The 25421-nt window shown below is 42.6% G+C and overlaps 1 protein-coding gene across 1 annotated transcript in view; it reads left to right on the top strand.

Annotated features, from left to right (window-relative positions):
- The window catches only part of HMCN1 (hemicentin 1), a 161370-nt gene that overhangs the window by 41339 nt on the left and 94610 nt on the right, over positions 1-25421 (top strand). The window contains exons 5-16 of the mRNA XM_071435950.1: positions 2387-2558; positions 3704-3810; positions 6860-6980; positions 7468-7731; positions 7990-8134; positions 11708-11829; positions 16640-16915; positions 21700-21841; positions 22237-22364; positions 23040-23153; positions 23799-23957; positions 24608-24802. Of these exons, the coding sequence (XP_071292051.1) occupies positions 2387-2558; positions 3704-3810; positions 6860-6980; positions 7468-7731; positions 7990-8134; positions 11708-11829; positions 16640-16915; positions 21700-21841; positions 22237-22364; positions 23040-23153; positions 23799-23957; positions 24608-24802 (1945 nt within the window). The remainder of the gene's footprint in view (positions 1-2386; positions 2559-3703; positions 3811-6859; positions 6981-7467; positions 7732-7989; positions 8135-11707; positions 11830-16639; positions 16916-21699; positions 21842-22236; positions 22365-23039; positions 23154-23798; positions 23958-24607; positions 24803-25421) is intronic.

Below are 25421 nucleotides of genomic sequence, written 5' to 3'. Positions count from 1 at the left end.
CCAGGTTTCAGTATGCATTCCAAGAAATGACCTGACAGCAGGGCAGGTTGCAAGAGCAAATTTTTTGGGGAAAAGTTATAAATCATTGCTCTATTTGCCCTTCCCTCTCTAATAAAATTCATCACGTCACATTTTGGCAGAACAACAAAAGCTGCTGTTCTTTTGGGGGCTTTCTGTAAAGCTCCTGGATGAGAAAAAACCTACTTTTAAACCAGTGTTACAGCATTATTGCAAAGCTCTTTGGAATGACAGGGTTGGGAAATGGATCTCCCAGAATTGAACTTACACAAGCAAGCTGCTGCCAGACTGCAGACAGCTGGGTTGTTTTGTTGCCTTCCATTTTCAGTTTTGATCTTGAAAAACTCTCAGAAACTGAAGTTTGTATGGGTTCATTGAATTTTACAATCCATTAAAAAACTTACCTGTGGAGGTGAGATCCTGGAATTAAATGGGAACTTTTCCATATGCCTCATAGAAAAAAGTGTTGGGTTCACCTCACTGGTAGTAGAACATTGAAATTTCTTTGGAAGCATTTTTGGACCCAGATGTATAATTTCTAAAGTAGAACTTGAATGAGTTGGATCTTTTTGAAGCCTTGTGATTCCTGTTCCAGGCTTGTCTAAAGCAAACACAAGTTGCTCCCTAGCTGGTGTCACCAGCTGTTGCACAAGCCCCAGTTCTCTCTTGGGCCACGTTGCTGCAGGGCTTTGAGCAGCTCAGGCAGTTTTACTGTGGTTTTTTGGGTATGTTGTTTTGCAGACATGCCCCAGCAGCTCGTTTGTGCACACCCTTGGTGAGGGGACACCTGGTCAGTGCTGTCTCACCCTGTGCTGGGAGCACTCAGCATAGCTCAGGTGGGACATTCCTAAGAGTGGAAGGGGAATGGTTGATGAAAACCTGCCCCCACCATTTCAAATGTATTTTCAATGATGTTTATTTAAACTTATTTCATCCTTGTACAAAGGTTGCTGGGCATTCTTACTGTAACATATGAAAACAAGTACACTTTTATAGGAGGCTGGAATCTAGTTTCTACCCCAAAGTCATCTCACACACAAACCTATGGCATATTTCCATTTTTTAAATTATAAAGTTAGCAAATAGTGTGGGATAAACCAGGGGAATGAGGTTCTTTTGGAAATGAGGTTCTTTTGGGCAATGTGTTGAATTGGGTCCTAGGTTGAAGGACTTGCCCTGGAGATCCCCAGTACTGAGGGGTAACATATCAGGTTAGTTTCTTGCTGGTTTCCAAGTCTTGAACTGACATAACCTAATGATGGCTCTCCTTTACAAGATGTTTCCCAATGCCCCCATGGTCAACTGCAGCTTAAAACCACAGTTCAGCATTACTGTGTCTCACATTCACATTGCTACACAAACCCAATATTACTTCAGTGGGATTTTAAAAATATGCTGCAGCTCTATGATGTGCAGAGGTGATGCAAAATCATATAGTTTGACAAACCAGGTGTGTTTCTGAGGAGGCTGGGTTGGTTGTGGTGGGTTTCCCTTGGCTGATTGTCAGGCTCTCACTCAGCCACTCACTCATCCCTTGCAGAGGAGGAATGGTTTGAGGAAGCTTCTGAGTTGAGATAAAGGCAGGGACGTCACCAGTTGTTGAGGGCAAGACAAAGTTGGCTTAAGGAAAATTAATTTGTTGCCAATTAAAATAGATATTCAATTATTCCTTCAGGCAGTGGGAAGCAAAGACAGGTAGGGGCACCTTTGCCTCCACTTGCCCAACTCAACTCTTCCCCTGATTCCTTCTCCCTCCCCCGGTGCCATCAGGAATGGGGTTGTGGTCAATATTTACAGGTTTCTCCTGGCTGCTCTTCCTCCTCACACTCTTCCTTTCCCTCACTGTGGGCTCTCCTATGGGCTGCTGTCCTGTCCCTGGTGTGGGAGCCTCTGTGCCCTGCAGGGACATACTATCCAAAACTGTGTTCTCTTCCAGCCCCAGCTCTGTTCTGTGCCTAACAATAATTTGTATTAGGTGTTTTAGGGGAAAAAAAAAACCTGGAGAAGTCCAGAGATAGCAATTACTCAGTACATCTGGATGAGAATATTTTCCTTGTTGCTTCATGCAACTAATAATTGATGAGCAGAAATGCTTACAGGTTTGTATCCCTAATTCCTTTAAAAATTTACCTGTGGTTGTTGTGTAGAGATGAATCCAGGTGTGCTGGTGAACTCCTTTAAACACCATGCTGACCATGGCTTTGCTAGTATCTTCTATTAAAGTTGCATTTCCTTTAAGTATTCACATTTTTTTAAAAAATAAACCAATATGGAATCTCTACAAGACAGTAGAGAGAGGCATTTCAGCAGAAAATATTTCAACAGCCAGTACTGCTGATAGTATAGTTACTGTTCTTTTCTCTTCTAGGTGTTAAAATGGGTTGAAGAAGCAGTTCAAGCCTCCAAAGTGCATCTCTTGTCTACAGACCATCTATCCATGGCTGTAAATACTTGGCAGATCCCTTTTGATCCCAGTCTGAAGGAAGTTACAGTGTCCTTGAGTGGTCCTTCGCCAGCAATGGAGATTCATAATCCTCTAGGTGAAGTACTTTATACTTTCTTTTGTGGTATAGAAAAAAGGGAAGGAAAAAACCCTTCTGGTATTTTATTTTTTTTCCAATATTCCATGGGGTTTTTTCACTTGGGGGAAACTGGAAAAAACTTCCTTATTCTGCCCACTTCGTCTCACCTCCATCTTCTTTGTTACAATTTTACCTTGCATTCCGGATTACTGGACACTTGAGTCTTTCATCTGTTTTTATATTCCCTGAACCATCGTTTAAGGGTTGTACATGATGGTTGGGTTTTATGTGAGGAAAGTTCAACCATGGTCTAGCTTTTTTGAACTGAGAACATTCAGAACCAAACCTGTCTCCCCTGCCCATCTCCAGCTGAGCAGTGTGTGATGGAGAATGCAATGACAGACTTGGAGCTAATTTGTAATAAAAGCTGTTTTGAACAAATCTGTTGTTTATTATTAAGTTGATGCCCTAGGAACTTGGAACAGCACTCCAGAAATAAATTTGGATCATATTTTGTATTCTCTGAATGACTTTTGCCTAAGGATATAGCTTGAGTAGCTGGGAAATATTTTCTGCCCAGGATGAGTTCCCTGCAATGTGGTCTGGTCTGTCCTGCACTGAAGCATTCTTGTTTACAGGAAAGAGGTTTGCTCAATGTCTGTGTTCAAGCCATGGCAACACACAGCCCTGGGTGCAAGTGTCAGGCTTCCCTGAAGCTGTGACCCCACCTCTTTTTGGCCTTTCTCATGGATCAGCTCCATGATCAGGGTTCACTGAAATTACTCAAGGCAAATCTAGTAGGTTTTGAAAATGGGCACTGGGACATCCCAGTCTCCACTTCTTTTTTCCCTTTAGTGCTGTGAAGGAGCCAGATGAGTTTTAGTGCTGATGATTCTTCAGGGTCAGCCTTTAGGGAGCAAAATCCCTCTCTAGAGGGCCAATTCCTGCACACAACCACCCACATATAAATGAACATTTTCAGTATTCTGTCAAAGAATTATAGGGAATTTTGACTGTTGTAAATGTGATTGACTACTAAGTAGTAAGTCAAATATCAGAAATACATTGGTCCAAAACAAAAATATTGTATTTACTCTCTGTTTTTTAAAAGCAATGCTGTGTTTACTCCATCCTGTATTTAGTTCCTGTTTCTATTTTTTCAGGGAAGCAGCTCAGTAAGGCATCAGGACTGAATGAATTGCTAAATATCCAAAACTCTGCAAAGGTAGTAAATGTCAAAGATCCAGAGCCTGGAACATGGACAATTAAGGTAAAGTTATTGCAGAACTTCTGAGTGATTGTCCTGTAACATATAAGTGGGTTGTATAATGATTTGCTATGTTATTTATCATAGATACTTACAGCTGAGTCTGTGTTACAGTAAATGTCCTGTGATCTTGTATTTAATATTGTTGTATACCTCTTTATGTAGGTAAAGCTGCATGATCCCAGCTTTCCTAAATAGATGTGGAAACAATCCTACTGGTGTAGATCCTTTCTGACTGAACTATTCCATTGTAGCAGTGTAAATACTCTATAGTCATTTTTGGAGGGGAAGGCACCCGGGTGAGGCACTTTATAGGCAGTGCTGAATGGATCCTGCTGTGCATTGTCCCTGCCCTAAGCACAGAGGTGCTTTGAAAAGGACCATTAATTCACACACAGCCCTGGGGGAAGCTGTTGATCCTGCTGCAGAACTGCAGCTACAAAGGCATGTTGAGCTCAGCAGCTCTGGGTAGAATTGTTTGAATGTCTGTCTAGGACTGGGGGCTTACCAAATGAGGGACAGGGACTTTTTATATGGGCAGATATATGGGACAAGAGGGAAAGGATTTTAACTGCCAGAGGGGAGGGCTGGATGGGCTCTTGGGAAGGAATTGTTCCCTGTGAGGGTGGGGAGGCCCTGGCACAGGGTGCCCAGAGCAGCTGTGGCTGCCCCTGGATCCCTGGCAGTGTCCAAGGCCAGGCTGGATGGGGCTTGGAGCAACCTGGGACAGTGGAAGGTGTCCCTGCCTGTGGCAGGGGGTGGCACTGGGTGACTTTTTAAGGTCATTTCCAATTCCATGATTCTGTGACCAAAAGTGCTGAAAACCAGTACAGAGACAATCTGGTGGGCTATTGAAAGTGAAAAAGGTTTGGGTCCTGCTGGACATGATAATGTGATCCACATTGGGTCCTGAGACCTTTTCCTACAAGTCAGTGCAGTAGGATTCACTTCTGTCACTTGTTGGAGGCTTCTAGGGAGAGGGATCAGTGCAGCAAGTATCCAGTGCCCTGCAGCGCAGAGGGGGAGTGCAGGAAGAGCCCTGTGTGCTCCTGGCTGTGTGATGGGAGCTGAGCCACTGCTGTGTGTCAGCACCAAGTGCTGGCTGCTGGGGACGAGTCCTGGCCTCAGGGCGGGACCCCTGCAGGGCCAACAGTCCCCTCATGCCCAGGCTGCCACTGGTGGCATGCACTCCTGGCAGCAGGACAGCAGCCCTGTTGAGCCATCAGGCTGCTCCTGCAGGCAGGGCCTGCGAGCTTTTTGGGGGTTGGGAGGTTTTTTTGGTTTTTTTTTCCTAATCTCAGCATAATGCTGTCTCCAGCTCTATGGAGAGCATGGATGAAACATTCAAATTTATATATTTTGGGCTAAAAAAGAAATGAAGAAAAATCTCTTGAATATATAGTTGAAATATTTAAATATAAATTCTATGAGCAAGGCAGGTCATGCATTTTTTCATAAGATACCTGTATTTTGGGCAATTTTTTGATGTTGTTTGCAAGACAGGAAAGCATCTTTCACAAATATGTATTTGCTCTTTTGGTTATACTCATCCAGCCTGGGATGGCAAACACTAAAGTACAGTCTCTGTAATCCGTGTTCAACTACAAATAATGAGAAAAGACCTAAAGCTAATAATCGGAAAGCAGTCCTGTGTGATAAAACTAATTCCTTCTGTTTACCTAAACACCTCCAGCTCCTAGACATGACAGTGAGAGATGTGTTTATTGTTATTAGGAAATGGTAAAATTTTATAAGGTTATTCCGGCCTTAAAAGTTGCAAATAACCAAAGGTCTGAGTAATTCATAAAGAGAAATGATTTCCCAGTATATTTTTCTGTGGATTGTTTACTTGGCTTTAGTGACTGGCTTGGTTTATTTACACAAAGATTTTAAGACTTAAGTTTTGTGAAAATTTTATTCACACCATAAACTCCTTATACAGATGCACCAAGCTATAAAAACAGAACTTTATCACTGAATTTATCTAATGAAATTTTAACTGGCAATTAACGCTTGATACCTTGAGTTGTTTGGCACAATTAAATATTTCTTTATATTGTTAACAGCTGGCTTATATAAAAAAGGCTTTAGTGGTTCTGTTTCTGAGGTGAAAGGCTAACTAAATAGAAGGAAATGTGTTGTTTTAATCAGATAGACATTGATTTGTCATGGTGTCTAATGCCTGTCCAAAGGCTGTTAGTTAGAAGAAACAACTGTTTAATTTGATATTCACATGCAGTGGTGGCAGAGGGGGTTACTCTGGAGGAACCTCTCCCAGAGAGCTGCAGGAATTTGAGAATGGATGAGGTAAAACTCCAGGGAAGCTCAATGGAAGCTTCCAGACACCTGAAGGGTGTAGAAGTAGGTGAGGAGGAAAAGCCATGGGTTCCTGTGCACCTTTGGCAAGTAGCCCCTGACCTTTCTTTCTCTGCGTAGAATCATAGGAAGTAAATTATAATTACTTTGATTTGTCTTCTTTAAGATGAAAGATGTGCATCAAAGCAGCTGTACTCTCCAGAACATGACGCTCAGGCTGTTCAAGGATAATGGATGGGGGGGGGGGGGGGGTTGTTCTGATTTGTTTTTTGCTGGTTGAAGCAGAATGACAAGGTGAGAGTACAAGGGTACAGACCAGAGGGGAGAGGTACCTGTGCACCCCCTGTTCCCCCTTGGCCAGGGAAGAGAAGCACCTTTAATGCATAGATTTTTCTGTTGAGTTCTGATTCACTCACCATTTTCTAGTGGAGTTTGTAATGGTCAGGTCCTAACTCCCAGACCAGTGCCATTGCAGGCACTAGCATGTGGCAAGGGGTTGTGGATTTGTTGGTGTGATTTCCTTCCAAGACAAACTGGCTGTCTTTGCTGACACCAACGATTGTAGGGCTGGGTGTGAAAGCAAAGCTTTATTCAAGGTGCTTTTCCTTACCACCTGAGCCATGAGGCTCCTGTCTGTGCTGCTGTGAGCCATGCTGGAGTCAGTCCCTGAGCTCAGGGCTGGCTCAGCTCTGTGCAGTGCCTGCAGTGCTGGTTCCATGTGCTGGCTGTTTTGCAGACCTCGAGCAGCGGGAGGCACTCTGTGCGCATCACGGGGCTCAGCACCATCGACTTCAGGGCTGGCTTCTCCAGAAGGCCCACCTTGGACTTCAAAAAAACATCCAGCAGGCCAGTGCAAGGTTTGTTTCCACTTCAATCCATATTAGATACCTTCAGGTCCCCAAAGTCGAGTAGAGCTCTAAGATGAGCCTTGTGATAACTCTGGGGATGCTGTGGGGTGGTTCCTGGAAGGGGCTTTGTATCTGTGTGACATAAATACAGATATTCTTAACTATGCCTCAAAATTGCAGTGCTGTTCCTGTTATTTTTGAAGCTTCAGAAAAAGCCTTTGACCTAGAGGCATGGTGAGGAGTTAATAAAGAAGCTGCTTTTTTCAGAAACACCTGTTGGAAATCAGTAATTTAAACTCTCCCCAGCTGGGTCTACTCACGGCTAATAAGCAGAGCTCAGCTGAGCCCAATTTAGTCTTTCCCTACTCAGTAGGTAAGGGTTGGAGCTGAATGCTGCATTCGTGGGGTAGTGAGCAATGCAGATGGAATTTAATCTTTCATGTTTTAATTATCTGTTTTCTTTAGCACTTAAAATAGTGTGTTTCTGTTTTTCTAGGGATTCCTACCTTCATGCTGCTGAATACCACAGGGATCCTGCTTCCAGCTAGAGTAGACCGACTGGAACTTCTGAGTATTACAGGGGAACTCCTTAAGACCTTGCCTGTGAAATATTATCCTGACAGAAAACCCTATGGACTGTGGAATATTTCTGACTTCATTCCACCAGATGAAGCTTTTTTTGTTAAAATAATGGGCTATGACAAGGATGGTTATCTTTTTCAGAGAGTTTCAAGTGTTTTGTTTTCTAGTATTATTCCTGGTAAGTGACTTTAACTTGAAATGACTGTTCATTTGTCTCATCTGAGTCAGTTGAAATTGAGGTCTTGTATGCTTTTATAACTTCTGCAAGTACTTTCTGTGCTGTTTCCTTCCAAAGTTCTGTCTCTAGTTCATAATGGTCAATACCTACTAAGTGGAGCTTTTATCAGAAATTGAGCTTTCTTTTAATAAAAGGAAAGGATAGGATTTGTGTTAGTAGCTGTTAACATATGTTCTGGGCAATGTTTTCTTTCTTCAGATGCCCCCAAAGTTACAATGCCCATGAAGACTCCAGGATATTATTTACAGCCAGGCTCTGTTCCTTGCCATGTTGATAGCCTTATACCTTTTACTCAGCGTTTTACTAAAAATGGAGTGAAACTGGGAGTGGATCAGTTCTTCAAGTAAGTAGTAGCCTTTTTTCACAGTGCTGCTTCATTTCCTATTTATAGCTTATGCTCTCTATTATTATTTACTGCTGTGTGCTGTCTACATCCTGCTACTTCTAGTCTATTATTTTTGGTGCTCTTCATCAGGAAAGCTGTATTTTATGGAGATATTGATAATATTTATATACAGAGAGATATATCTATATATGATGTATAGGAGGATGTACACTCTGCATATGATGGGATTTTTAAGGTTCTGGCCTAAATTCCCCTCAAATGTGTGCTCTGAAATTATGATAAACTGGGTCTAAAAGTCTAGAAGGCAAATGGTTTTAATTTATATTTTTAAATATTATGCAAAATCGGTAACTAGCTTTGTTTATTAAACACACCCCTCACTCTGGCCCTAGTGATATGTAGATGACTGGGCATACATTAAGTTTTGATTTTTGATGCCTTTCATGGAGGCCCTAGAAGTATGTCCTATGACTTGCCCTAGAAACCTTCATCTTCAGAAAATCTCTCAAAGAGCAAAATTTATGTGGGATATACCAGAAAGCTCTTCAGATTTCTGTATAGAAAAAGAATTGTTTGCCCTTTCTTTGTAGGGTGAGAGAATAATAATAAAAAAAAAAAGGTTAATTGGTTAAAATACTCATAAAGTGCCCCTTTTAATTCTGTTTGTTAAAACCAAAAGGTAAGTGTGCCCTAGGAAACAGCGTCAGCAGCCTCCTGTGCAGCCCAAAGCACCTCAGGAGCAGACTGTAGACTAAATTCTGCATTCCCCAGCAGGTACAGCATACCCAAGTGAACGCATCCTGCAGCTCCCTTGTGCACTGCTGGCAGTGGGAAATGCTGCAGCTTGGTGTAGTTTGGGTTTTAATGAGGTGCCACTGACACACAGTCAGCCCCAGCACAGCACATACTTGGGCTGCTGTGTAATGTTTTCCATTCCTTAGGTATCAAACCCCATGCTTCTCCTTGTTCTTCACACATCCAGCACTGCTGATTCGACCGCATTTCTCTTTTTTCTGTTACAGAGCAGATGAATGAACACATCATCCAAGTTAATTTAACAAAACATATCTCAAGCCAGATATTGTTAGTCACAGTTAAATAGGATCTAATTCAGCTTGGCTTGTTTGCTTCTTATTTGTAGTGAAGTTCCAGGCAGGGTTTGTCCAGCTTAGTAGTTCAGTGCAGATTTGAACTGTAGTATTCCTCTGCATTGAATGAGTTTTGTTTCGGTGTTGAGATATCTTCACTCAGCTGTTTTAATATTTATTTTAAAACCTAAATGGTTTATGAGTTGAATATTGTATTTCTATTGTGACAGTTGTCTATATGAAAGTACCCTTAGAATGACTACAGGCTTAAGGTTCATGAGGAGAACAGACTTTGAAATCTGATTTTTTTTTTTTTTTTTACTTCCAGAGGTACTATCAGCTCCAGTAATAATTCCTAATTTTAAATTAATAACATATGTTAGGAACAAGAAATTTTGTTCAAATTGTAACAGCTTTGTCTTTCTACATTTCTGCATCCTGTGGTACTGTAGTAAGAAAATTTGTGTTTTGCTTAATATCCCAGTGCACTTTTTACCAGCCTGATAAAGGAGATCAAGAGCAGGAGTTGAGCACCTCATTCCAGTGGGCAGTGGGAGCTGAGCTGTCCATTCTGAATTATAAATAGCAGATCCCACCAATCCTGCAGAGATTAGAACCAGCAAAAATAAGACATTAAATTCTGACAAGGAAGGTAATTCATGTAGTTAATCAAAATAACAATCATGATAATTAAAAAATTCACTGATAATCAACTGCTATTTGTGGTTCCTATTTAAGTCTAGTAAACTATGCAGAATATATCCCTCCAAACCATGTGCTAGGAAGTGAAATGATAGGTTTCATTTCTGCCTGTGAGCTGTAGCCTTCTGCTGGTGAGCTCCCAGCTGGGTCTGGAGCAGCATGGTGGGGATGTCCAGGAGGTGAGGTCTGACACAACCCAAGCACCACCGTGCTCTCTGCATGACTGAGAGCCAGGGGTTCACCTGGGCTGTGGAGTGTGAGTGTTTGTAGTTGCCCAGCTGCCCACACAAACAGCCCAGTCAGCAGATTGCATGTACAGTAAAATGAATTTGGTAGATAAGGGTGGTGCTGGAAGGTGCTGAATTATCCCATGACATGTGCTGTGATTTGTGTGCAGTTACAGCTCCTCACCCAGTGCCCATGTGTGGAGCAGATGCCGTGAGCTGTGTGCTAGTCCTTGCTGCCAGTGTTGGTTTGATTTCTAAATTTTTCTTTAATAGTCCACCACTGGTCTTTGTTTTGCCAAGCTGTTCCATGCCCCTGGGCACATTTCCCTTTGTGCTTCTGTTCTCAAGGCTTCCATGTTTGACATCTGGCATGTAGCACAAGTCAGGAAGGAAGCAGAACAGGATTGCCTAACCTCACTTTTAACATACTTTCCATGAAATAAAGGAGTTTCTCACTCGTTATTTGGAAGAAATACCACCTTATTCTTTAGTGCTGGCAGTTGCTGCCATGTCCATGTGCCAGCATTGCAGTGGGAAATGTCATAGATTTGAAGTATGATATATTAGGTTATCTAGAGTAAGTATGAAGTAAGAGGGAACAAGTAGAAAGCCATTTAAGGTCACTGTACACTGTTTTCATTTGTGGTGTGGTTGGATTGTCTGTCTCATGGAGCTACAGCATTGACCTTCCATGCATATTCCAAGTCTCTTGTTCCTGCTGTATCCTTTAAGGGCTGATAAATCAATCTATTCAGACAAACAAAGGGGTCATTAATGTAGTGTTTTCCTGTAATGTGGCAATGACTTGCCAAAGCTCTCACAGATATTTTGGTGCTTATCAGTTTTGTTTATGTGCCATAGCAACAGGCCATGGGGAGCACTGGAATACTGCAGAACCACTGGTTTGCTCATTTATGTTGTCCTCTGTGTGTCTGTAGCACCAGAAGTTTATAAAATGTGGTTTTGTATCATAAGAGACCGAGAATGTTTGTTTTGAAGCATGTGTAAGCAGCCTACATAGCTACAATTTTATTCCCTTCTTGCTTTCACATTGTGTGTGATACCAATGTGGTGTTACTGCCCAGCAGCCTTGGCCTTGCTGGGATCTAGAAAATACCTGCAGTGGTTCTCTGGATTGCTGTACCTGTGAGTTTGGGAAGCTCAGGTGGGAGGATGAGACCTTGTTGCCTTTGCTGGTAAGAGCCTTGGGTTTGGTACCACACACTGGTTCTGCACAGAAACTTGCTGGCATCAAGGAATGTGTCTTCTCAGGTGTTGAATACAACAGAACACAAGCAGCAAATATACTGCCTTTGGGTATTGTGTGACAACTGCTGACTTGTTAAAGGTTTATTTTTTGATGTACAAGTGGGACATTCTGCAAAATCTTAGGAGAAAATAGCATCCATAAAATGTCATCCAATTTGATTCATCAGAGGGTCTGTCTTGCCTCTTAATGATTGTGAAACTCTCCTGTGCCTGCAGTCAGGAAACCAAGCTGGTGTAGCTCTTGGCTCTTTGAGGGATTCAGTGGGTGCCCTTTTCTCCTGCAGGGAATCATCCAGCATGAGCTGGGACATTGCCCAGGTGTCGGTGTCCGACGAGGGCTTCTATGAGTGCGTGGCCAGCAGCACTGCGGGGACAGGACGCGCGCAGACGTTCCTCGACGTGTCAGGTGCGTCCCAGCCGCCCCTCTGGGGTGGGTTACTTGGGCTACAACACTTAGGAAAGGCACATGGCGCTGATAAAATACATTCCCAGTTTTAAGTGTGTTTTTAATTACTGTGTTTTTTCCTCACCTGTGTCCACAAGTGAGCTGAGGTTTATTCAACAAACCTGCTTTAAATATCAGAGTTGGTTTGGTTTTGGTTCCTGCTATGAGTTGGACTTGCAGAATAGATCTGACCTGTAAAATCCAAAACCTAAATCTCAGATATAAACTGTTCTCATTTTTATTTCACTTTGTACCAATTATATGTTGGCTTGATTGTATGCATGTGTTGCCTGATAGACAAGGAAGTATGAAAGTTGTGTTCAAATTTCTGCTTTTTTACAATACAAAATTCAGTAAATTGCTGGAAATCTCATCTATTACCTTGAATTTCTTAAAAGTGGTAATAAATTTGAGGAAGTAAAATGAATGAGGTGAAAAATAGGGCTTATCACAAAGATAGTTTTGAATAAACAGTATGCTTATTTCTGTCTGTGGGTGGATGGATGAGAACCCTGCCCATACTATAGCAAATTTTGTCACTTAATTTTTCACAGTTGCAGTGTAGACAGAGTGAGAGGGAAAAATAATTTCTGGTTTGTAGTAAAGGTCCATTCTATACAGCCTTGTGCTGGTGTTGATCAGATATGAGTCTTGGAGCAAATGAAAGCTGTTGCTGGTGAGCTGGAAAAACACTGGAGCAGGTAAACTGTGACAGGGAGGAATGGGAGAACTCAGAACATTTTCAACTCAGGGTTTCATTTAATGGCTTGAAATTAAAGTTGTCTTGCCTCTTAACTCTTGCAGTAGCTACTCCAGGTAGCCACTCCAGGTGGATTATGAATCACAGAATCACAAAACAATTCAGGCTGGAGGCACCTTTAGAAGTCATCTAGTCCAATTCACAGCTCAAAGGGAATTAGCTTCCAGGCGTGATTATGTTTTTCAGGAACTTGTCCAATCAGTTTTTGAATGTCCCCAAGGGTGGAGATTTCACAAGTTCATGGGCAGCCTTCAGTGCTTAACTAGCCCCACTAGGAAAATATTTTGTATATCTGGTCAGAATTTCCCCTGCTGCATGTTAGGAACAAAGACTCTCATCTTTTCTTCCCCCTCTCCTGTGCCCTGAGAACAGTCTAATTGTGTATTCCCTAAAACAACTCTCTCAGTAGCTGAAGAGAGTGGCTCCATAACCCTTCACCTTCTCTTTTCCAGGCAAAGGTACTTTCATTGTACTATGAGCAAATTCTAAGAAACCAGTGTGATAGCATTGATTTTATGCAAGGCAAAGTTTGTAGAGAAAGAGTCCTTTTAGACCAAAGGATGCATTTGAGGAGAGGAACATCCTTTTATTCACATGAAGTAGTGAATAGAAGGGAACAGTAACATCTGTCCTAACCCAAGTCCTGGTTCTAGAGCACTAGTTTATATTTTAGCCACAAAAATCCTTCAAGCAGAAAGGATATTCCCAGATGCTTGTTTCCAACCATGGCTTAGAGGGCAAGCAGTTGTGGGCATAAAGATTCTCAGTCTGGAAGTTGCAACCATTCTCCTCATCAAAGAGAAACGTGAAGGAGAATCCTGACCTTTTTCTTGTGATGTTGGTAGCACTTGAAAGCCAAGAGTAATAAGGGGGAATATCCCATATCCCCTCGTTTACAAAGCACAAGAGATGGCCTGGAACTGAGTCACTGTGTAAACATGACAATTTGTTCTGTTCAGAGCCCTGCAGAGGATTAATGGGAGGGAGATGCTTTGAAATCCTTGTGTACAAATATTTGCAAGAAAATTCCTTGAAATTTCTTCTTGAAGCAAAGTAAACAATCTTTTCAAGTGTTCTTGGTTTACCCAGCTGACAGACAGTATAGCACAGATAATCCATTCTGGCAACTGTTGTGTGAAAGGTACTGGAGCTGTGCCAACATTTTCTCATTTCACAGAAAGCGAGCACTTGAGTTTGACTTTTACTCCTATTAAATCTCTAAAATGTCAAATGGTTCGTTAGCCTGTGCAGCACCCTAATTGAAGGGCCCTGAAGTGCTGGGGGATGGCTGAGTGTGAGCACTGCTGTGGGCAGTGGCTGGGGTAGTCCAAAACTTGTGTTGTCCCACTAGACTGGCAGTCAAAAGATGAGGATTCCAGTCCTGTACTGGCCTCATCTCTCTCTCCTGAGTTTAGGTAACATATTTGCTGATAAGCCTGTGGAAAGCAGTAGATTTATTGTTTCTCCCAAACACCACAAACATACAAGTACAGGGGAGACATTCCCTTCGGTAAGCAAGTGTAGCTTTCCATGACTCTCCTCTGCATGGGTTAAAGTCTATGGATTTGGCAATGGAGTGATTGCGGTCAGGACTTTGTTTGTAGGGAGGCAGAGCTGCACACCCAGCACACAGTGCTGTGCAGGGATCCAGCACTGAGCTTGTGAACCTCATCTGAGCCCCCCCAGGAGACCTTGAGGAGGAGGATTTATGGCTGGTTCTGGGCTTAGGAGTAACTTTAACCCTTAATAAATACCGATTCTTTTTAAGAATTTCCTGTTATCCTTGCTTTTTTAGGATAGTTGTGTTTTAGTGTGTACTGATAAAGATTTGGTCTTGCTCTTACAGCTGTCTCATTTCTGCACAAGCATCCCTCTCCCAAGTATTATTTATTGCAGAGTTTTCTTTGTTCAAGAACCAGTCTGGGGAAAACCAAATGGGAAAACATGTGATATTTTTAATGGGAATGCATAAAGTCATAAATAATTAATTTTCTTTCTTGAAATGTTGCCTCCTTGATCAATAATATCTCAAGGAGGAGCAGAATGACTGCTGCTATTTTAACCATCTGTGATTTCAAAGTTTAATTTCAGTAGAATATTACTGCATCTTCTTTTTTCTGGGAGCATGATAGAACTGTACAGATGGGTCAGGTAGAAAGAAGGTAACAAATACTGGGAGTTACAACATAAAATATGTACAGGAGACGATAATGAAATTCCCAGAGATTTGAGTGGAAGTGAGAGTTGAAGGATGTTGTACATAGCTGCAGGAATTCCTCCTGCCTGGCTGTCAGAGCTCACCCATGTACCCAGGGACACCTGGTGTGCAGCAGCACAGCACTGCACAAGGTTCCTGTGGGCTCCAAGAGCTGGGGCTGGGACCCCAGGCCCCCAGGAGTGGTGCCACTGACATGGGGTTCCTAAACCCCTGGTGTGACTCCAGCAGCTGGCACCCAGTCTACTCACACCAGTCCCCCAGTAGCTGGCACTTAATATTTGCAGGGATACGGAGAAGGGACAGGGACTGAGGTTACCCTGGGAGACTTAAAGAAGGGATTTACTAGTGAGAGAGGACAAGCTGTGCTGGCCAGGCTGGGGCTGGGGCAGACAGGGCACCGGCTGGTGGTGCTTTGCAGGGGACAGGCCTGTTTTATGCCCCTTCCTGCCTATTCCTCTCTTTTCTCCTCTCTGATTCACTTCCCTGCATATTCCTTCATGAGTTTGCCAGCTGCCCCTCAGCCCCATCATAGCAGGGACCTCGGGTTTGTGTCCTTACCAGCTGCACAGCCTGGGCTGGCCCCTCTGTGCAATGATGCTGGTAACTTTTGGTGCCCTTCAGTCAGCATGAGGAGGAGTGGCTGTTGGCATTGTGTCTGCTGTCTGTCTGCGTGTGTACTGTTTATTACCTCCCCTTTTCTTACCCTATTTCATGAGGTCCTTAATCAGAGTATGGATGCTTTCTCCTTTCACCTTTTTTTATAGAATCCATCATGAAAATAGCTCACTAACAGTGCTAATACTAATGGTGTTAACTTGGTTCCGTTGTTGCTCTTGCAAGCATTTCCTACTAACATATTTTTTTTCCATATACAACCTGTAAAAATCTACTACGCAGCTCAGATGCCACCAGGTGGGGTCACACCTGGGGCAGAGATGAGACTCAGAGGCCTGTGGTGGTCCTGTCTCCTTCCCTCCTGTTGCTGTCACACGGATCCCTTGTTGGCTGTGTTCAAAAAACACAGAGCTGCCTCTTCTCATACAGGATGTCATTTTTCATTCCACAGGTTGTGGTAGTTTGGCTCTAGACCAAGTGTGTCCTTGTGATGAGAGCTCCTGGCAGGTAGCTCAGCATCAGAGAATGAGGCTGCTGCCTTGGGTTCTATTTGTGGCTTCAGAATGGGAGATGAAACTAATATTAAACCAGAATCATTAAATAACTCAATTTATTAAATTATTTAACACCTAACGTATTAGATAAATATTTTAATATTTAAATATTACCTTTTTTTTGTTCTGTAGTGTGCCTAGAGTTGTTTATCAGGAATGCAAATGCTGAAAGGTTGCATATTGTATTTGCTGGGAATGCCCCGACCAAGGCAGGAACGATGCACCTGACTCCATGTTCTCAGAAGGCTAATTTATTACTTTATAGTACTATATTATATTAAAGAATACTATACTATACTAAAGAATCCAGAAAGTATACTTAATGCTAAAAAGATAATGAAAACTCGTGACTCTTTCCAGAGTCTCGACACAGCTTGGCTGTAATTGGCCAATAAGTCAAAACAACTCACAGCAGAATCCAATTATCAATTCCGTTCAGGTAGACAGTCTTCCACAATGCATTCCACTTGTGAACAACACAGGCAAATGGGTTAATGTTTTACTTTTTCTCTGAGGCCTCTCAGCTTCCCAGGAGAAAAATCCTAGGTGAAGGAGTTTTTTCAGAGAATGTGAATGCCACAGTTGCTGAAATTGTCTCTGACCCCGTTGCTCTCGTTCCCACAGAGCCCCCGCCCGTGCTGCAGGTGCCCGCTAACGTGACGGTGCTGCCTGGGGCCGGGGCGGTGCTGAGCTGCCTGGTGCTGAGCGCGGGCCGCTACAACCTCACCTGGCAGCGGCACGGGCGCGACGCGCGCCTGCAGGACCCGCTGCGCCTCCGTGTCCTGGCCAACCTGTCCCTGGAGCTGAGGCCGGCCCGGCTCTCGGACGCGGGCAGCTACAGCTGCACTGCTGCCAATGAGGGCGGATCTGCCACGGCTTCTGTCTTCCTCACCGTGCAAGGTAAGGACGGCATACCGCGCACGCGGCTCACTTGGCAGGGCTCCTGGTGGAACAGGCTGCACACAGCCTTGGACAGGCCCATCCCTGCGAGTGTCCAAGGCTGGATGGAGCTCAGAGCGACCTGGGATGGTGGAACGTGTCCCAGCCCACGGCAGGGGGTGGAACGAGAGGGGCTTTAATATCCCTTCCAACCCAAACCATTGTGTGATTTCATAAAAAATTAGTCAGAACTAAAAAAGGCAGCATGAGCGGTACCAAACAAATCTAGGTCTGGGCTTTCGCAGTATACCAGGAACAAATATGTATAAATGCAATATTTGGTATTGGAGCAAATATTTTTAAAATTTGGAAGTACTGCAGGATTTTTTTTTCTATTTGCCTTGATTGTGTGGAGGTTTGAACCTTGGTTCTTTGGTATCTGTTTATGGGTGAGGAGAGACAGAGCTCAAAATCTTAGAGAAAATTATTGTCACTTATAGGTGATTCCAACAGATTTCTGCTGGGCCATGTTCTGTGCTGAGAGGGGACTGTCATTAAAAAAAAAAATTGAATTATATAGCTTGACCTGAGGTGCTCCAAAACAGAGGTCGAAAGTGGAGTTGTAAAAGTTATTAAAGGGATGTTGTTTTTCCCATATTGGTTACCAAGGTAGAGCAAAGTAGGTGTGGAACCACTTGTGTAGGGTCTAGTACAAAATGCAGCAGAATGAAGTGTGGTTTTTCAATATCTGTTTGAATTACCTTAGATTGCTACAGCAGAGTTATACTTAAGTTCTAACTAACTTAGATTTCTCTAACCTAAATTTTTAACAAAGCTGAAAGGAAAAAAGTAATGAAAAAACCTCAACTCCCATCCATTTGGAAAACTTAGTTTTGAATTGTACAGTATTTTTCCATCAAGATACTCATTCAAGCATGTCAAAGGCATCAAGAGAAATGCTTCTCCCTCGTTCTTCTCTTCCTGAGATTTAGGTTTTCCTCCCTAACGTCTGTCGCTCAGCTGGGAGCTTTAATACACTGACCAAATTGCTTCTGGTGTTTTTTTTTTCTAGTAAATCTAACAGAGTTTTACTGCTGCCACAACAGAATATTAGGTTTCAAATCCCTTATATATGTGGAAAGATTGTATCAAATGGTTGGGAATTACATTTTGACTGGTCCTGGTAGTGCTAACAGCTTTCAAACATGTTTGAGGAGAGCCCTCTTGGGCAGCTCAGACAGCCTTAGCTGAGAGTCGGAGTTGAGTTTATTTTTTGTAAAGGATGCTTAGAACAGAATAAATACATAGGAAACACTAAGCTGCAGCTGAATTCAGCTTTCTGCAGTAGTGCCTGCCTCTTTTGTTTGGAAAAAGTAATCTACTGCCAGCTTTCCCAATGGCTGCATACAGAAGCTGAATGGTATCTGAAGGGTTTGCAAGTACTGTTACTTGTGATCCTTTTAATTTGCCTGGAAAAAATTATTTCCATCAAGCTGCAACATAGTCCTCTAGGCACCTGAAAAAGTAAGGAATCCCCTCATAAATTCATTTATGTTTCCATACAAGACCAATCTGATGGGAGGACTTGAGCAACTCACACTACATAGCCACTCTTGCACAACTCTGAATTTGAGCACATACTTTTTAGTCCTAGCACTCCATGGGCTTTATCAAACTGCATTCCAGGACCTTCCAGAGTGCTCTGGGCAGCACCCCCAGCTGACAGAGAGGCCCAAGTTTCACACAGGGCTATGCCCTACCTGTGTCCTGGTCGTGGGGAGCAGTGAGAGATGGGGACAGTGTGTTCTCCTGAGCACAGAGCACACAACTGGGGCACAAAGTCAGCCCCATGAAGGCTCCAGGCTGTACTTGCACAGATGCTGGCACAGGAGTCACATTAATGTTCCATTTCAGAAAAAGCATCATCAAACCCAACACTTTCAAAACAAGGGTTTACTACAACCCCCTTCAGCAGGAAAAGCAGATGCTGGGTTATTTTTAGAGCCACCAGTATTTGTTCTCTGCCTTAACTCACCCCAGAGAGAAAATGGGGATGAAAGCAGTGTTTATTTTCTTATGATCTGAAATTCAGAGATCTACATGGAGCTGGTCCAACAATAATAAAGGGCTTCAGGATGAATTTAATTTGACCTTCTGAATTACTTACAACTACACAAAGCACAGACCCATCTCTATCAATAAACAAGACTTCAAATTTCCCTCTTTGGCATGTTAATAATGACAAGCCCATAAAGCTGTAGCTCTTACATCTGGCCACCCTTTACTCTTAACTGCCAAATAAAAACTGGTTTTGAAAACTACTCCAGGCTGTAACAAGGACTGCAAGCTGTACATGACAATCACACACTGAGTACCCCCAGAAATCTGATGGAAATCATTTTTTCCAGGCAAATTAAAATGATCACAAGTAACAGTACTTGCAAACCCTTCAGATACCGTTCAGCTTCTGTATGCAGCCACTGGGAAAGCTGGCAGTCGATTACTTTTTCCCAATGGAAAATTTTTCTGCTCCTTTCTCTGAAAAGATACAATGCAGAAATAAACATCCTGGTCTTTCAGATCTCTCTCTAACTGATGGTGTGAATATTGCTTACTTAGGTCTGTGGATGCACACTGTGATAATGGGCAGAGAGGAACTGGTTATACTGCTCTGAGATCTTTAGCACAGTGAAAATGGGCCTCCCCACCCTCACAGGTATCCCATCACCCTTGCCAGTATCCCATCTGACCCTGCCCTCTGGCAGTGGAAGCCATTCCCCCCTTTTTCCTGTCCCTCCAGGCCCTTGTGCCAAGTCCCTCTCCAGCTCTCCTGGAGCCTCTTTAGGCACTGGAAGGGGCTCAAGGTCTCCCTGGAGGCTTGCCCTCTCCAGGTGAGCACCCCCAGTTCTCTCAGGCTGGCTTCAGAGCAGAGGGGCTCCAGCCCTGGGAGCATCTCCATGGCCTCCTCTGGAGTTGCTCTGTCAGCTCCTTGTCCTTCTGATGTTGGAGGCCCAGAGCTGGAGGCAGCTCTGTAGTTGGGGTCTCTTGAGAAGCTTTGCAGATGATCTGTGTTCTTTAAAAGGTTTCATTGTGCAGCCTTGAATGAGGTGGGCACTGTAACGAGCTTGTGCTTCTCCTTTCATCTACAAATCTTCACCTCTGAGATACAGAGAACAACACAAAGAAATTAAATGGACCTGATATACAAGACAGCCCTTCTGTGTGCCTGCCTGATCCCTGGCATTTGGGCAAGAAGACAAGATGGTTAAATGGTGGCAAATGATCTTAGTCAATATCTTGATTATTACAGCTGTGTATATTGATTTTTTTTCTAATAATTTTATTACAAATATAATACAAGTTAAAATTTCTTTCCTGTTCTGCTTACCTGTTAATACCATGTGAAAATACTGGCATGGACAGTAGTGTGTTACCAAAGCCTGATGTGTAATTGCCATCAGAGCCAGTTTCCTAATCCCAATAGGAGAAGAGACCTTCCTGTGACCAGAGCATGCAGAATACCCCCAGCATCTCTTGGCAGGATTTCAAACCAAATAAAAATAGGTGAGCCAGCTGTGCATATCATGAATCACTGGGGAACAGTTCTGTAACATGGAACCATTTCTGGCCCCTTCCTGCCACTCGTGCTGTGTGCTGGCTCTTGCACACACTGCTCTTTAGCAGCCACTGAAACATGTCAAGTGTCCCCTGGGCCAGTGGGATGGGGTAATTCCTCCTGGAACACAGAAAGAAGGGCTGTGCAGAGCAGCCCTAGATGTGAGGTACCTCTACATTCCATGTGTTCAGCCTCTTGGACTTTCACAAAGGGGAGTTGGACTTAGGCTTTTGTCCTCTGGTTTGTCCAGGAATTCATAAATACAGAGTGATGAGTAAAAGACAAAGCTCCAAAGATGAAGATTGATTCTACTTATTTTGTAGCAGCCAGTTTCACTGGTCTCGACTAACTTCATCCATGGGTATGGATCTTCTTGCCCCTGTAAGATAAAGTCATACCTACCATAGAAAGTGTCTGTTGTCCAAGTGAACTGCTTTGGTGGTCGTTTTTTACTGAGGATTATGGAATCACAGAATGGTTTGTGCTGCAGACACCTTAAAACCCATTCAGTGTCACCCTCTGCCATGGGCAGGGACACTTTCCACTACCCCAGGTTGCTCTAAGCCCTCTCCAAGCTGGTCTTGGACACTTCCAGGAGTGGGGAGTCCACAACCTCTCTGGGTTAAAAATGAATTAATTCTATTGAGTTCACCAATTGCTTTTCTAGTGAAAACACCTCTGAAATCCATAACATTCTTTACAATTGTTAACACTGCAGATTCACTTCTCTTGCACTTGTGTGTCTGCACATCTATTGTGACTTTCATTCTTATCCCTCAGGTTGCATTCTGACAATTGACCCATAGGAAGGTTTGTGGGCTTTAGTGTCCAGTAGTCTGAATAAATTTCATAGAATCAAAGAATGGTGTGTGTTGGAAGGTACCTCAAATCTCATTTTGTTCTGACCCCTGCCATGGGCAGGGACACCTTCCATGTTGCTCGTTGTCTGGTGTTTGTCAAAGTTGACTCTTTTGCTGCCTTTTTAACCCCATCTCAGGAAAGCTGATGCCTGAATTTTGACCTAATGCCCATTATAAAGGTGTTTTAGTCTGAGACTTGGACTGTGCCAGTGGAAACAAGTGGTTGCTTTCTCACCATGTAGCTATTTGAAAGTGGCAATGAAGTTCTTATCATAACCTGTCCTTTTAACAAGACATTTTTAAATGCTGTTTTTAATTTCTTTTGGTAGAACCTCCGAAGCTTGTAATTTCACCCAAGAACCAGACTTTTACAGAAGGTTCTGAAGTGTCCATCAGGTGTTCCGCCACAGGTTACCCAAAGCCAACGGTTGTGTGGACACTCAATGATATGTTTATCATTGGCTCCAGCAGGTGGGACTTGAAGTTGTCTCCATTTATTTTAATATCATATGTGAGAAAGAAGGTTTGAATAGTGCCAACATATTTTACTCCTTCAATAGGAGTCTGTCAGTTTTGGAAACAGTACCTCAGTCTTTACTTTGATAACTCTTTAATTGCATTACCTCATCTCTAACAGAGAAACACTTTAGTTCTATTTTCCAGGTTTTTTTACAAGATTAATTTATGTACTTTTCACAAAATGTAGTACTAGATATAATAGTACTAATAGTGTTTATCATGGGGAAAAAAAACCCAGAAACAGTTATATTTATAAACCATCTGCTCATGCTGCTGTGGCTGCTTGCAATGTGGATATGACCATTGTTCTTTCTAATCATATTGCTTGGTCGCTTGTGTGTTCCCAGGTACAAAATGACCCCAGAAGGCACCTTAATCATAAGAAAGGCAACTCCCAGAGATGCAGGAATTTATGGCTGTTTGGCAAGTAACTCAGCTGGGACAGAGAAACAGACATCCATCCTCACATACATTGGTAAGTGAGAAAGTGAGGAAAACTATGTATTAAAATTTAAAAAATAAACTAATTCGTTATCAGGGAGGAGGAGCTGTTAAAATGAGTAGAACCTTGCAGAACATTCTGGTAGAAATTTCAAAAACCTCAGAAGATATGTTGAACAGCTCACAGATGTCCCTTTTGCTTATGATTCAAACCTGAGTAGTATTGTTAGGTAGTATTTGGAGCTTGATGCTCTTTCTAAAAAGAAAACTTTTTAGGTTAAAATACCCCCTAAAATAGGGTCTTGCTATGAGATAGACTGGGAAGCCTGAGTCCTTTAGAAAAGAAATTGTGTTTCTGTATCAAAATACTGTGTTAAAATATTGATAGCAGAGTATTAAACTATTTTATGACTAGCATCTAGCTGGAGGAGGAGAATGATTTCATGTTACTACTTTCTACATGGTGAAGCTTTTCTGATCTTGTCCTTATAGTTCATGTACATTTTGCATATGATTCAGGTGCTCTGGACCAGACTTTACTTTTCCTTGTTTCCCAGTGTTTATCTTCCACTTTAAGGTCTGTTTGACTTTTAATGCAAACATTCTTCCATATAACAAGAGAAAATAAGATTCTTTCATGCTTTATATCTTAAAAATTACCTGTACTTTGGGTTCAGAGCTTATTTTTTTCTGTCTCGTTTCTTTTTAGAGGGCCCAACATTGACCGTAGCTCAGAGTGAAATTCTGGTTGGTCTTGGAGACACGACTGTTATGGAGTGTAAAACAACTGGAATCCCACCCCCTCAAGTGAAATGGTTTAAAGGTGTGCTCATTTCTTCGTGATTGAGTCATTTATTTAGCAGCAATATTTTAAACAATGATCAGGAAGTGACTTCATTTCTGTCAAGAGCATTATGTTGTATTCAACCAGTGACAAGACCTGTGAAATTCTCTAAATCTAGAAGAAATGGCATTGACCTCTAGGGCATAAATTCCTGCTTCTATTTAAACATGGTGAATTAACACACTGTAGCATAAGTAATAATAATAGTAAAACAAAGCTGAGCCTCCTGCCTGCTTACATAAGGTTTGTTCTTTCAATAAACATTTAGCTTTATGCTACAAAAATCAGAAAATATTTTTCTCTAGCCCTTATTATTGTGTTTTCATGTAGCCTCTAATTAGGGAAGAAGTACAGCCTGACACACTGTCCTAATGCTGATCTCTGCCCAGAGATACTTGTCTTTGCCTTGTGGAACCAATAAATTTAAAAAAGATGTATTTAATATAGTAATGAACGTTTCCTCTCAGTTGAGTGGGAGTCAGAGTTCTCATCTGCTGAGTTCGTGCAGCTGCTATGTTGTGAACTAACTCAAACTTGGACACTGTTTAGTGGGGATAATTTTGATAAATATAGGCATATATTTGATATGAAGAGTTATATTGCCTTTTTTCTATCTGGACTTAGGTGACTTAGAGTTGAGGGCATCAGCATTTCTTGTTATTGATACTCACCGGGGTCTTCTGAAGATCCAGGAAACACAAGACTTGGATGCTGGTGACTACACGTGCGTGGCCACCAATGAGGCAGGGAGAGCTGCTGGCAAGATAACTCTGGATGTTGGGTGTAAGTAGTTAAAACCTGCATGGGGCACACTCAGATTGCTGAGTTGCTGTACTGGTCATGGAGTGGTGCCTTGGCTCCTCAGTTCTTTCTGACAGATCTGTGTGTGTGCTAGGAACACCTTTTGATGGTGTTGGTTAAGCAGCTTCCTTGTCCCATTTGGACTCCAGCTTGGAATGATTGAATAGTTTGGGTTGGAAGGGACCTTAAAACCCATCTGTTTTCAGCCCAGTCTTAATGTCTTTTGCAAAGTAAAGAGGTTATGGGGAGGAAGAGAGGCACAGGAGGAGGAAGCTGTTAAAACCTCAACCTAACAAAATTCTCAAACAGAATTAATTACAGAAACTTGAGTTACTATGTGAGGTTATTGTAATTTAGCCCTTCCTCTCCTCCTTTCCTAATTCTTTCCATCTGCCTGTGGCCTGACACATTGTATCCTGTTAAATGTTCCTGTTAGGCGCATCTGCTTTCTGAACGCATGGCACTGCTTGCAGAAGACAAGGAATTTAGCAACGCTGATATTTAAAGTGTTTCTAGAGTTGGGAATGTTAGAAGAAAACCTATGCACAGTGGGACATAAATTGAGGTCATCAGTGGTGCTAGAGCATGGGATGGCTGTGTTACAGTGCTCACTTTCTGTGCTCTCTCCCCAGCTCCCCCTGTTTTCACGCAGGAGCCGGGTGACGAATCCGCGGATCTGGGCTCCAACGTGACGCTGCCGTGCTACGTGCAGGGCTACCCTGAGCCCAGGGTCACCTGGAGGAGGCTGGATGGGGCTCCCCTCTTCTCCCGGCCCTTTGTGCTCAGCTCCAGCAGCCAGCTCAGGACGGGCGCACTGGCCATCCAGAGTAGGTAGACTCAACGTTTAAAGAACAGACTCCACGAGGAGCTAAGACATTTGCAAGGCATTTAAGTTACTGTATGACTACATTAAGTTAACTGTGTAAAGAGACTGGATTTCTATCACAGATCGTGTTTGTGATAGTGACATCAATGCTGTTGACATGCAGTTCATTTTGCTCTGAGTTGTGTTTGGTCATTGCCTTCACTCTTCATGTAAATTATTATTAATCTTTGTTGAAGTACACATAGGCGCTGTGGTCTCTGATCCTGAGGAGCCACAAATTTTCATTTTTGGTGGGTTTTCTTTTGTTTTGGTGCAGTTGTTTTTTTTTTTTTATTTTGTGGTTTTGTGGGTTTTTTTGGTTGGTTTTTTGTTTTTGTTTTTTTTTTTTTTTGGTAGAGAATTGGTTCCAAACTCAGTGTTTTAGATCTGTCCTAATTTGGGTAATAATCAAAAACTTTGCAAGTGGCTTTGTAATTTTGATTATTTTGCAGCATTTCAGTCACTCTTACGCTAAGCAGTATTATTGTGTTTTCTTAATTAGCTTTTAATTCCTTTCTATATTTTCATTGCTTCTGTACTTGGTGACTGGTGGAAAGGAGTGCTTTGTTTCAAGCTGAGTG

Source organism: Agelaius tricolor, unplaced genomic scaffold, assembly GCF_023055355.1.
Source record: "Agelaius tricolor isolate 1412-34295 unplaced genomic scaffold, bAgeTri1.0.p SCAF_11, whole genome shotgun sequence".
Taxonomy (NCBI): Eukaryota; Metazoa; Chordata; class Aves; order Passeriformes; family Icteridae; genus Agelaius; species Agelaius tricolor.
This window is presented reverse-complemented; position numbering and strand designations above follow the sequence as displayed.